Here is a 13,593-nt window from a genome sequence, read left to right on the forward strand (position 1 = left end):
AATTGAAGCAGTGTGATGGAATTCCAGCAGGAATTGCAGCGGGAATTGTGGGGTTCCAACCCTCTCTGCCCAAAAAGGGAACTCCAGAGGAGCAGCTCAGAGCATTGAATGCTGGTGGGTGGCAGCAAAGCTGCTCCCAAGGCATTTCTCTGCTCTGAGGTAACTCTGCAAAGAGAATTTCAGGGTTAAACAGCAACAGAGGAGAATTTCAAGGAATAAAAAGACAAAAAAATCCTACCCTGGAAAATTCAAGAGGCTGGATGGCAGCTAAGCACACGTGCAAAATTAAAATTATTCAGAAGCAGAGCTAATTAGTTAATATCTGAATAATGAGGAGCTCCTTCAAACATCAGGAGCAGGAAAGCTGCCAGAGCAAAGGAGTGGGAGTTCTCCTTCAACTCCTCTACATGACTGGGCAAAGTAGAAAAAGGGATTTTTTTTCCTTTTTTTTTTAAGGACTAGTTAATAAATATGTAAAAAGCACAATAGAGCAAAGGAGACAAGAGATTCTCTGGGTGGCATTCCCACATTTCCTTCCCCAGGACTCTTGGAAGGAGCCAGACTTGCTCACCAGGGGGATGTGGACATCCAAATTCACTCGAATGTTGAAAGCATTGTGAGAATCCCAAAAAAACAGCACAAAATGTGCTAATAAATCTCTGCTCCCCCAGCACAGGCTCCCCAGGGGTTTCCACAGGGCAGGACCATGAGCTGACGCTCTGCAGAGGACACAGAACCCTGGAGCAGCTCCAGAGCCAAAGAGGAGCTGCCAGCACTGAGGGAGGATCAGGTGACAGAGGGACAAAAGGGGCAGAGGGACACTCAGAGGGGACAAACCCTTTTAAAAACCCTTTAAACCCCTCTTTAAAAATCCTTTAAAACCCCTTTCAAAAAAACCTTTTAAAAACCCTTTTAAAAAGCCCTTAAAAACCTCTTTTTAAAAACCCTTTAAGCCCCCTTTTAAAAACCCTTTAAAACCCCTCTTTAAAAACCCTTTAGCCTCCTCTTTAAAAGCCCTTTAAAGCCCTTCTTTAAACACACTTAAAAATCCCTTTTAAAAAACCCTTGAAACCCCCAGCCCCAGGGGAAGCAGCCCTGGGCTCCCAGCTCAGCTCAGCCTGTAGGAGCAGGGAAAGCAAAGCAGGAAAGGTCCCTGTGCCCCAGTCTCCCCTCCATCCCACCCCTCTGATCCTTCCAGAACCTTCCCTGGGAGGTGAGAACTCAGTGGGGAGAGGCAGAACAGGACAAGGAGTCAGCCAAGGGCTCTGCCAGCAGAAAAATGGGAATTCACTAAAAACCTGAGCCTTGGGAGGTAAAAAAAAAAACAAAATATGAGTGAGGTAAAATTTCCTCCTAATCCTCCAGGACAGCCTAGACCTGCTCCTGGGTCCTCTCCTAACCTAGGCCTGCTCCTGACCCTCTGTGACAGCCTAGGCCTGGTCCTAGTCCTCTCCTAACCTAGGCCTGCTCCTGACCCTCTGTGACAGCCTAGACCTAGTCCTAATCTCTGTGACAGCCTAGACTTGCTCCTGAACCTCTGGAACAGCCTAGACCTGCCCCTGGTCCTCTCCTAGTCCTAGAGCTGCTCCTAACTCTCTGTGAAAGCCTAGACCTGCTCCTGACCCTCTGGGACAGCCTAGACCTGCCCCTGGTCCTCTCCTAACCCTAGAGCTGCTCCTGACCCTATGGGACAGCCTAATTCTAATCCTCTCCTAACCCAAGACATGCTCCTAACCCTCTGTCACAGCCTAGACCCAGTCCTAGTCCTCTGTGACAGCCTAAACCTTCCCCTGGCCCTCTGGGACAGCCTAGACCTGCCCCTGGTCCTCTCCTAACCCTAGAGCTGCTCCTAGCTCTCTGTGACAGCCTAAACCTTCCCCTGGCCCTCTGGAACAGCCTAAACCTGCACCCACTCCTCTCCTAACCCTAGAGCTGCTCCGAGGCACCAAAGGCAGCACGTCCCAGCCCTCCAGGCACCCCAGGACCCATCCCCCTGAGTGAAAGGGCTCCAGTGATCCAGGAAGGATCCTTGGGAAGCTCCTGGCCAGGGAATCTCCAGCATAAACCCAGCCCAAGCTCAGCCTGGAGATCCCTGGGGGCCCTGGCTGGGTTTGCTGCGTGACCCTGGAGCAGCTCCACTCCTGAATCCCACAGCAGGAGAATCCAGGAGAGCTTTGGATCGGGAGAATTCCTGGATTTTTTTTTTCAGGAAATGCAGCAGGGCTGGGAGAACAGGGAAATCTGGGAATTACAGGGATTCACATCTCAGAGCTGTGTACAGAACCTCAGCACTGGTGAGGAGAAATTATCCATAAAACCTGGGATTTTAAAGGGCAGAGATAAATGCTCCACACATTGAGCATCCAGACCAGTCCAGACCATAAATATTGATTATTTCCCAGGAGAAATTCCTGATATTCTTTCCTCTCCACCAAAAAACCTGGGATCTACACAGCACTAGCCTGAGAAGGGAACAATAACACAATTCCAGCAGCACTGCAAGAACTGTCCTTTAAAACCCAATTAATTCTGGACACACCAAGGCTGCTTTTGAGGAGGAAAAGTCAGGATTTCATATTTTTTTTCTTTTTTAGTTTTTTTTTGCAGATTCCCTGTGTGGGTGGCAGGAAAATGGGCTGAAAGCTCCTTCAAAAGCTCCTGGGAGGTTTTCATGAGCAGACAATTTACAGCTGTTGCAGGCAGATTCCTGAGAGAGTCCTGTGGCCAGACAGCCCCTGCTGGGAGCTGATATTCCTGAATTCCTGCCTGGAAAAGGGATGGGATTCATGGAACCCAGGTAAAGTCTGGAGCACTCAGTGTGATTCCAGCTCAGTGTGCTCATATTCCAGGAATTCCTGCCTTGAAAAAAGGGATGGAGCTGCTGGGATTAATGGAGCCCAGGAAAAGGCTGGAGCACTCAGTGTGCTGATATTCCAGGAATTCCTGCCTGGAAAAAGGGGATGGGATCGCTGAAGATGGGATTAATGGAGCTCAGGCAAAGTCTGGAGCATTCAGTGTGATTCCAGCTCAGTGTGCTGATATTTCAGGAATTACTGCCTGGAAAAGGGATGGGATTCATGGAGCCCAGGCAAAGTATGGAGCATTCAGTGTCATTCCAGCTCACTGTGCTGATATTCCAGGAATTCCTGTCTGGAAAATGGGATGGGGCTGCTTAAAAGGAGATTCATAGAGCCCAGGCAAAGTCTGGAGCATTCAGTGTGATTCCAGCTCAGTGTGCAGCCCCGGGGGTTTTACAGATGCTGGGGCTGATTTTTCAATGATTTCCCTCATGATGGGACTCTCAGGAGACACTTCTGAGCGAGGAAAGGAAAATCCCCTCCATCCCAAAGCTGCTCCAGGCTCTCCTTCCTTTCCCCAGCAGGGCTGATGGGCACAGCCCAGCAGGGCTGTCCCAGGAGGAGCAGAATTCCCTCCCCAGCCTGGGATAAACCCAGGGCAGCCCTTCATCCATGGGCTGGGCTTCCGCCTCTGCACATCTGCACCACAGAACATTGTCCCCATGTCACCCCAGGACGGGCTGGGACAGCCTGGCCACGCCTGCTCCATCCCCAGGGATGCTCCTGCTCTCCCTGCTCATCCAGAACCAGAATTCCCAAACTGGGACAGCCTGGCCACCCCTGATCCATCCCAGCAGCTCCAGGGGTGCTCCTGCTCTCCACGGTCATCCAGGGGAACCAGAATTCCCAAATTGGGACAGCCCGGCCACCCCTGGTCTGTGCTCCCCATGCTCCTCCGGGGGAAGCAGAATTCCCAAACTGAGACAGCCTGGCCACCCCTGCTCCAGCCCAGCTCCAGGGATGCTCCTGCTCTCCCTGCTCACCCAAGGGAGCCAAAATTCCCAATCTGGGACAGCCTGTCCACCCCTGATCCATCCCAGCAGCTCCAGGGATGCTCCTGCTCTGTGCTGTCCCTGCTCATTCAGAACCAGAATTCCCTGGAACCAAAATTCCCAAATTAGGACAGCCTGGCCACCCCTGCTCCAGGGGTGCTCCGGCTCTCCATGCCATTCCAAGGGAACCAGAATTCACAAACTGGGACAGCCTGGCCACCCCTGCTCCATCCCCAGAGCTGTGCTCTCCCTGCTCACCCAAGGGAACCAGAATTCCCTGGAACCAGATTTCCCGTATGGGACAGCTTGCCCACCCCTGCTCCATCCCAGCCCAGCAGCTCCAGGGATGCTCCTGCTCTGTGCTCTCCCTGCTCATTCAGAACCAGAATTCCCAGGAACCAAAATTCCCAAATTAGGATAGCCTGGCCACCCCTGCTTCCCATGCTCATCCAAGGGAACCAAAATTCTAAGACTGGGACAGCCTGGCCACCCCTGCTCCACCTCCAGGGATGTTCCTGCCCTGTGCTCCTCATTCTCATTCAGAATTCCAGAGGCTCAGGGAGGGCAGGGAAGGGACAGAGCTGAGCCCAGGATGTGAGAGCACAGCTGGAACCCAGAGCCCCAAACCCCAGGGCCAGTGCAGACACTGGGAAGCCACAAAGGAGCCCAGCATGTGCTGGAGGGAGCAGATCCAGCTGGGAAACAACTCCCAGGAGGTGGGAGAGGACAAAAACCCCTCCCCATGAGCACAGAGCAGGAATGAGCCGGGTTTGTGCCTGCCCAAAGCTCCTGAACTTCCCCAAATTCACCAAAACTCAGTCCTGGCTCTGGCCCCACAAACCCCTGTGCGCCAGCTCCTGCCTGGGCTGGAAATCTGGGATAGCCACAGCCAAACCTCCTTCAGCTTTATGGGTAATTTCTCCATCCTGTACCAAGGGACAGCTGTGGGAAACAGCAAAACTCAGAAGATTTTTAGAAAGTTGTAAAACAAATTCCATTTTAGGAGATGCTGGGAGCCCAGAGGGGATGAAGAAGAATCCCAGGGCTTGCTTGAGCCATATCTGGGTGGCACACAGGAAATAAGTTTTGTTCAGCTACTGAATACAATTTTTGGGGGTTGTTTTGGTACTTTTCCTCCTTTAAGTTCCTTTGGCAAAATGTTTAGGCCCTTTGCTTCAGGGCAAAATGCTTTTAAGGAGCAATTGAAGGTCACCAAAGCTGTGAAGTGGGAAAAGTTGGTTGTTTTATAGTTGAGAGGAACCGAGCAAGAGCCAAAACTGTGCATGGCAAGCAGAGCGCCTGACGTGACTGAGAAATCACTGCTGTATCAAACCTGGAGTTTCTCTGGTTTGCCAGCACTGTTTATGTAAGTTTCTGTGCTCAGTTTCCCAAATTCAGCTCCAGAATCCTGAATGCCACAGGAGTTTCTAGGCTCAGTTTCCCAAATTCAGCTCCAGAATCCTGAATGCCACAGGAGTTTCTAGGCTCAGTTTCCCAAATTCAGCTCCAGAATCCTGAATGCCACAGGAGTTTCTGGGCTCAGTTTCCCAAATTCAGCTCCAGAATCCTGAATGCCACAGGAGTTTCTGTGCTCAGTTTCCCAAATTCAGCTCCAGAACCCTGGATGCCACAGGAGTTTCTGTGTTCAGTTTTCCAAGTTCAGCTCCAGAACTCTGGATGCCACAGGACTGTCAGAATTCCAACCCAGCTCCATTGGAAAATACAGCAGAAAATAACCCAGAGAACATTCCCTGTCCACAGCACGAGCCCAAACTCAGGAGCAAAAATTCCAGGCTGGGAGGAGCTGGGATGGAATTCCCAGAGCAGCTGGGGCTGCCCCTGATCCCAATCCAGGTTGGATCCACCTGGGACAGTGGAAAGTGGAGAAGGAGGATCATCCTTAAGGTCCCTTCCCACCCAAACCACTCCAGGATTCCCTGATCTGTCCAACATCCCAGACACAAAACACTAATAAATATAATACACATAATCCTAAAAAATAATAAATACCAAACATAATATTGACATAATTCTAATAAATATAATACACACAATCCTAAAAAAAAAAAAACTCAAAAAAGAGGAGCTGGAGTGCCCCAGCTGGGCACAGGGAGGTGCCAAGCAGGGAATGGCCATGGAAAACACGCAGGCCAGGCAGGAGCTGAGGCAGGAATTAGGGAGCTCAGCCTAATCCCAGCCCTGCCTTAATCCACTCAGGAGCTGCCCAGGTCCTCACTGAGCCTCCTTTCACTGCTCTGATCCCTGAAAATTCCCATTTTCTGTTCCAGAGTTTCACATCTCCATGATTGTGGCTGAAATCCCAGCCTGGCTGATCCATGCCCAGGTAGAACATTCCTGATTCTCCTGCAGGGCACTGGGAAACACCAAACAGGGTTGATAAAGAGCACCAAGGAACAGCCTGGAAAGCAAACACACACCCGGGAGGGAACAAAACCCAGCGAGGAGCTGTTTGCAGGACACAAAAACCACAGGATCAGGCAGGGAAGTACAGGAATCACCTGGAAATCATTGCCAGGGGACAAAAAAAAAAGCCACAGAATCAGGCAGGGAATTACAAGAATCATTGCCAGGGGACACAAAAGGCAAGGAATAACAAAAATCACCTGGAAATTGTTTCCAGAGGACAAAAAAGTCACAAAATCAGGCAGGGAATTGCAAGAATCACCTGGAAATAATTAGAAGAGGACACAAAAGGCAGGGAATAACAAGAATCACCAGGAAATCATTGCCAGGTGACAAAAAAGTCACAGAATCAAGCAAGAAATTACAAGAATCACCTGGATGTCATTGCCAGGGTACACAAAAGGCAGGGAATAACAAAAATCACCTGGAAATAATTTGAAAAGGACAGGAAAAAAAAAAACAGGGAATCAGGGAAGGAATAATGAAAGTCACCTGGAAATCATTTGAAGAGGACAAAAAAAGCATCAGGATCAAGGAGGAAATTACAAGAATCACCTGGATATCATTTGAAGAAGACAAAATGCCACAGAATCCGGCAGGGAATTGCAAGAATCACCGGAAAATCATTTGAAGATGACAAAAAAGGCCAAAGACTCAAGCAAGGAATTACAAGGATCACCTGGAAATTCTTTGAAGTGGACAAAAGTCACAGAATCAGGCAGGGAATAACAAGAAACATCAGGAAATCATTTGAAGAGGACAAAAAAAGCCAGGGAATCAGGCAGAGAATTACAAAAATCACCTGGAAATCGTCTGAAGATGACAAAAAAGGCCACAGAATCAGGCAGGGAATAAAAAGAATCACCTGGAAATCATTGCAAGAAGACAAAAAAAACCCACAGGATCAAGGAAGGAATAACAAGAATCACCTGGATATCACATGAATAGGACTAAAAGGCACAAAATCAGGCAGGGAATTACAAAAATCACCTGGAAATAGTTGGAAGAGGACAAAAAGCCACAGAATCAGGCAGGGAATTACAGGAATCACCTGGATGTCATTTCCAGAGGACATAAAAGGCAAGGAATGAGAAAAATCACCTGGAAATAATTGTAAGAGGACAGAAAAGCCACAGAATCAGGCAGGGAATTACAGGAATCACCTGGAAATCATTGCCAGGGGACACAAAAGGCAGGGAATTACAAGAATCACCTGGATATCATTTAAAGAGGAAAAGAAAGCCAGAGAACCAGGCAGGGAATTACAAAAATCACCTGGAAATCATTGCCAGGGGACAAAAAAAGCCACAGAATCAGGCAGGGAATCAAAAGAATCACCTGGAAATTGTTTGAAGATGACAAAAAAAGGCCACAAAATCGGGCAGGGAATTGCAGTCTGAGGTGCAGGTGCAGGGACAGGAGCCACAGCTGAGCTGGCAGAGGGGCAATTCCTGCTGGGACCGGGGTAATTCCTGCTGCAAAAGGGAAAGCAGGAGGGCTTTGCAGCCTGATGGGATTTTAAAGCACAGAGAAGACACAAAACCACGGTGAGCACACCTGGGTGGCTCCCAGGGCTGCTTTAACTCATGAAATGCTGATGAAAAACCTCTGGAATTTATCAAAGGATGCTTCAAGATTTATCAAAGGATGCTTTAACTCATCAAATGCTGATGAAAAACCTCTGGAATTTATCAAAGGATGCTTCAAGATCCTGCAGGAGCTGCCCAGGGCTCTGCAGGGCTGGCACGGCCCAGGGTGGTGAAGCAGAGAGGATTAAAAAGTGACTTAATCCAGGCTGGGCTTGAGCCAGGAGGTGACACCAGGTGTGCAAGGACACTGCAGAGCAGCAAGGACAGCAAAACATTCCCGGGGGGGAGAATAAAAACCGCTTTAAATTATTTAAACCGATTTTAAATTATTTAAACGGCTTTAAAATGACTTAAACTGCTTTTAAGTTCAGATATTTTTGGGACAGCCCTCAGATTGCAGGGAAATGAGTGAGGTTTTACTCCCGTTTTATGGGGTGCCATAAGGAAACCCCACTGTCACCCATCTCTAGAATGGCACAGGCCAGCACTGATTAAAAATAATACAAACATTTTGTGTAATATATAACACAAAAATAAATTAAAAACCCAGCTCAAAGGGACAGAAAGAGTGAGAAACTTCAATTAAACACAATAAAAATGAGAGCACTGGGGTATCACAGTTTGCCCAGAGCTGGTTTGAAGTTAGAAAGCTTCTCTTCCTTTAAAAGGTTTTCAAACATTTTCCTTACAAATATTTTTTGCACTATATAATACTGAAATTACTTTAAATATATCAAAATATATCTATATACAATATAAACATATAAAAATATACATAAAATATCTATAAATATATAAATATAAATCTCTAAATACAAACCCCAGCTGAAGGGGACAGAAAGAGCAAAAAATTTTAATTAAACATAATAGAAATTAAAGTACTTGGGTACCACAGTTAGCCAAGAGAGGGTTTTAAGTTAGAAAGTTTCTCTTCCCCTAAAAGGTCTTCAAACATTTTTACTACAAACATTTTTGAAATATCTAATACTAAAAATATTTAAATATATCAATATATATATATATAAAATATATATTTATATATAATTATATAGAATATATATACTATGTAAATATAGATATAATAAATACATATTAATATATAAATATATAAAACTAATATAACTATACATATATAAATGAATATAAATATATAAATAAATATCTCTCTAAATACAAACCCCAGATCGAAGGGACAGAAAGAGCAACAAACTTGAATTAAACACAATAAACATTAGACCACTTGGGTATCAAAACCAGCTCTTAGCTAACTCTGAGTTAGAAAGTTTCTCTTCCCCTAAAAAGTCTTCAAACATTTTTATTACAAACATTTTTGTAATATACAATAATTAAAAAATTTTACATATATATATATAAATATGTATATAAATAACTCTATGAATATATAAAAATGAATATAAATACATAAATATAAAAATATATTATATATATAAATCTCTAAATAAAAAACCCAGCTCAAGGGGACAGAAAAAGCAACAAATTTCAATTAAACACAATAAAAATGAGAGCACTGGGGTATCGCAGGCAAGAGCTCATTTTAAGTGAAGGAAAATTTCTTCAAACATTTTTATTACAAACATTTTTTGTAATACATAATACTAAAAATATTTTGAAATGTATATAAATATATATAAAATGTATATAAATATATATATATAATATATTCATAAATATATATATAAAATATCTCTAAATACAAAACTCAGCTCAAGGGTACAGAAAGAAAAAACTCCAATAAACACAATAAAAATGAGAGCCCTGGGGTATCGCAGCCAAGAGCTGGTTTTAGGTTAGAGAAAGTTCTTCAAATATTTTTTATTTTGTAATGCATAATACTAAAAATATTTTTAAATATATCTATATATAAATATAAATCCATATTTTATATAAAAATATATTTTATGTATAAATATATGAAACATATAAATATATATCGAGATTTTATATATATATATATATATATATATATATATATATATATATATATATATATATAAAATATATATCTCTAAATACAAACCCCAGGTCAAGGGGACAGAAAGCAAAAACTTCAATTAAACACAATAAAAATGACTGGGGGTATCCCAGTCAGCCAAGAGCTGCTTTTGAATTAGTTTCTCTTCCCCTAAAAGCTTTTCTGGCCCTGCAGAATGAAAGCAATCTCCCAAACCCAGACCAAGAGAGGACCCCAAACCCTTCTGGAAATTCAGGTGTGAGCAGAGAGAGCAAGAAGGGCAACGAGAGCAGGAGATGCAATTAGCAGCAGAGGGTAATTAGGAGAGGCTGGAGGGCAGGGAGAACGTCCTGGCTTGGATCCCAGAGCATCCCAGGGTGCTGAGCTCGGGGTCCTACAAACGCCACCGAGCCCTGGGCTGCACTGCCAGTGTCACCAAGGTGGGTCCCCAATTCCCCCATCGGGGTCCCAGTGCTCCATTGGGGATCCCCAGTGCCCCCAATTCCTCCAGTGGGGTCCCAGTGCCCTGTCAGGATCCCAATTCCCCCATAATAATATAATAATAATAGTCCAATTCTAGAAACCTAAAGGAACTGATAAAAACCCAGTTCTGCAAACCAAAGAAGCCAATAAAAAACCCAATTCTGCACCAAAAAAGTCCAATTCTGCAAACCAAAGGAACCAATAAAAACCCACTTCCGCACCATTAAAAGTCAAACTCTACAAACCAAAGAGATCAAGAACCAATAAAACCCAATTCTGAACCAAGAAAAGCACAATGCTGCAAACCAAGGGGGTCAGGAACTGATAAAAGCCAAGTTCTGCAAACCAAAGGAACCAATAAAAACCCAATTCTGCACTATTAAAAGTCTACTTCTACAAACCAAACCCAATAAAACCCAATTCTGAACCAAGAAAAGCACAATTCTGCAAACCAAGGGGGTCAGGAACTGATAAAAACCAAGTTCTGCAAACCAAAGAAGCCAATAAAAAACCCAATTCTGCACCAAAAAAGTCCAATTCTGCAAACCAAAGGAACCAATAAAAACCCAATTCTGCACTATTAAAAGTCAAATTCTACAAACCAAAGGGATCAGGAAACAATAAAAACCCAATTCTGAACCAGAAAAGCACAATTCTGCAAACCAAGGGGGTCAGGAACTGATAAAAACCAAATTCTGCAAACCAAAGGAATCAATAATAGTCCAATTCTAGAAACCTAAAGGAATTGATAAAAACCCGATTCTGGAAACCAAAAAAACCCAGTAAAAGCCCAATTCTGCACCAGTAAAAGCCCAATTCTACAAATTAAAGGAACCAATAAAAACCCAATTCTGCAAACCCAAGGAACCAATAAAAGCCCAGTTCTGGAAACAAAAACAAACCAATGAAAGCCCAATTCCACACCAATAAAGCCCCAGTTCTGCATCAATAAAATCCCAAGTCTGGAAACCAAAGGAAATCAATAAAAGCCCAGTTCTACATCAATAACAGCCCAATTCTGCCAACCCAAGGAATCAATAAAAGCCCAATTCTGCCAACCCAAGGAATCAATCACAGCCCAATTCTGCCAACCCAAGGAATCAATAAAAGCCCAATTCTGGAAACCAAAGGAACCCATAAAAGCCCAGTTCTGCCAACCCAAGGAATCAATAAAATCCCAATTCTGCAAACCCAAGGAATCAATAACAGCCCAGTTCTGCCAACCCAAGCCCCAGCACTCCAGCCTGGCCCTGAGCTGAGCCCTGGGAGTTCCTGGAAGAGAAGCCAGCCTGGCTCCTGGACACACAATTATTCCATGATGCCCACAAGAAATGAGTCACCTTTTCTAAAAAAAAAATAAAAATAAAGTTTCCACCATCCTCTTTTCCTGCCTGGGGTGTTTACCCTGAGCTGGGCCAGTTTAACTCTGCCATTCTTGCTGCTCATTAATTATAATTAAACGTTCCCCACATCCAGCAGTGAATGAATAAAACCCAAACCCCTCCCAGCCCGGATATTTAACAGTCAAGCGAGTTCTGTGTTTCTCCTGTGGAAATGCAAAGCTCCACATCAAACCCAGCTCTTCACCTAACTTCAATATCAAGAGAAGAGATCAGCTGCGCTTTTTGTCCTCTGAAATGGAAAAAAACCACCCACACTTCTCACCCTGGCAGCTCCCACCCATCCAAACCAGTTTTTGCAGAATAATAAATCTCATTCCCACTGCTCGGTTTGCCTTGAGAAGCTTCAGGGGAGAACTCCAGGAAGAAAAGTGCAAGAATTCCCAATGAACGAGGGGATGGGCGATGCTGGAGCACACCCAGGGCTCTGCTGCTCCATAAATCCCAAAGTTTCCGTGCCCAGCTCGGTGCCAGCGCTGCAGCATCGCTGCAAAGCCCAGAGCTCCGAGCCTGGCTGGGCACAGAGGCCCCAGGAGCTGCTCCAGGGGTTCCAAGCGGGGAAATTGGGAACAGAAATAAATCCAGGGGAGGCTCCAGCCCTGAGCGCACCCAGCCCTGCCCAGCTGGGGCTGATGCGGAGCAGCCCAAAGCCCGAATTCCCCTCCCGGAGGCGCCGAGCTGAGCTCCGAGATAACGGCGTTATCTGCTCGCGGTTTAACCCCGGGATTGCTGAGGGTTTCCGTGATGCTCCCGGTGATCGGGAGGAGCTGGAATTACCCCCATCCGTTGGGATATCACACACAAACCCCATCCACTGGGGTATCACACACACACCTGCCTCGGCAAACGCTTCGGGGGGACTCAAAGTCCTTGGGAGAACTTCTGCAGCACTTCCAGGGCGGGGAACGACGGGGGAATTACAAGGATGGGGGGAACTGACAAGGATGGGGGGAATTGACAAGGATGGATAAATTATCTCAGGGTAGCGATGCTGACTTGGTCCAGCAAGCCACAACGGGGCACGGATGTGGATAACTGATCTAAAATAATGCAATTTTTTAGGAAATTGGGCGATTCCTCATCGGACGCAGGTTACCGTTAACACCACACCGGGCACCGGGGCCGGAGCCGCGCTGCTCAAAGCGAAACCCGGGAACGGCGGCTCCGGAGGGACGGGAAAGACGTGACGGAGCCGGGAAGGGGCGAACCCCGCCAGGGAGCGGGGCTGTCCCGGGGGGCTCGGAGAACAAAGGAGCAGCCCGGGGGTGAGACGATGACACCGGATGGCACAGGGCACGGATGGCGCTGCCCCGGTGACCCCGCACAGTTCCGCGGGAGCGCGCCCCGCATCCCCCCGAGCGGAGCAGGATGCGCGCTCCCCGCCCGGTTCCCCCGCGCTCCCGCACCTGAGCGTGGGGCCGATGCAGGCCGTGTCGGTGCTCTCGATCTCTCGCAGGATCCGCTCGTGCTCCGCCGCCGTCTCCAGGCTCTCCAGCTCCGCCATCTTCGGCCGCTCCATGGGGCCGCTCCACCTGCGCGGCCCCGCCCGGCCCGGCCCGGCCGCCAGCGGCACCGCCGGGGCTGCTCGGCCCCGCTCCGCCACCCGCGCGGGGCACCACGGGACATGTAGTGCGGGAGGGGCCCGCGCTACGCCAGGAACCATGGGAGATGTAGTCCAGGAGCGGCGCCGGGCTGCGCGGTACCATGGGAGATGTAGTGCCAGAGGGGGCCGGGCCTGCGCGGCCGCTCCGCCCAGGGAGGGACGGACGGAGCAGGGCGGCCCCAGGACTGGGGGAGCGGGGGGAGATTGGATGGGGGAGATGTTGTACTCATGAAGGGGACACAGCCCTGTGTCCTCCCCGTGAGGACAGAGCC

At 47.0% G+C, this 13,593-nt stretch overlaps 1 protein-coding gene across 6 annotated transcripts in view; it reads right to left on the minus strand.

Annotated features, from left to right (window-relative positions):
* EXOC6B (exocyst complex component 6B) overlaps nucleotides 1-13,356 on the minus strand; it is a 292,980-nt gene extending 279,624 nt beyond the window's left edge. For 5 of the 6 annotated variants that reach the window (XM_074540721.1, XM_074540719.1, XM_074540718.1 and 2 more), the window contains exon 1: nucleotides 13,125-13,356. In XM_074540721.1, the coding sequence (XP_074396822.1) occupies nucleotides 13,125-13,237 (113 nt within the window). In that variant the 5' untranslated portion in view covers nucleotides 13,238-13,356. The remainder of the gene's footprint in view (nucleotides 1-13,124) is intronic. The other variant, XM_074540720.1, reaches the window with a different exon arrangement.
* Between the last annotated feature and the right edge of the window lie 237 nt (nucleotides 13,357-13,593).

The sequence above is a fragment of the Zonotrichia albicollis genome, chromosome 5 (genome assembly GCF_047830755.1).
Source record: "Zonotrichia albicollis isolate bZonAlb1 chromosome 5, bZonAlb1.hap1, whole genome shotgun sequence".
Lineage (NCBI taxonomy): Eukaryota > Metazoa > Chordata > Aves > Passeriformes > Passerellidae > Zonotrichia > Zonotrichia albicollis.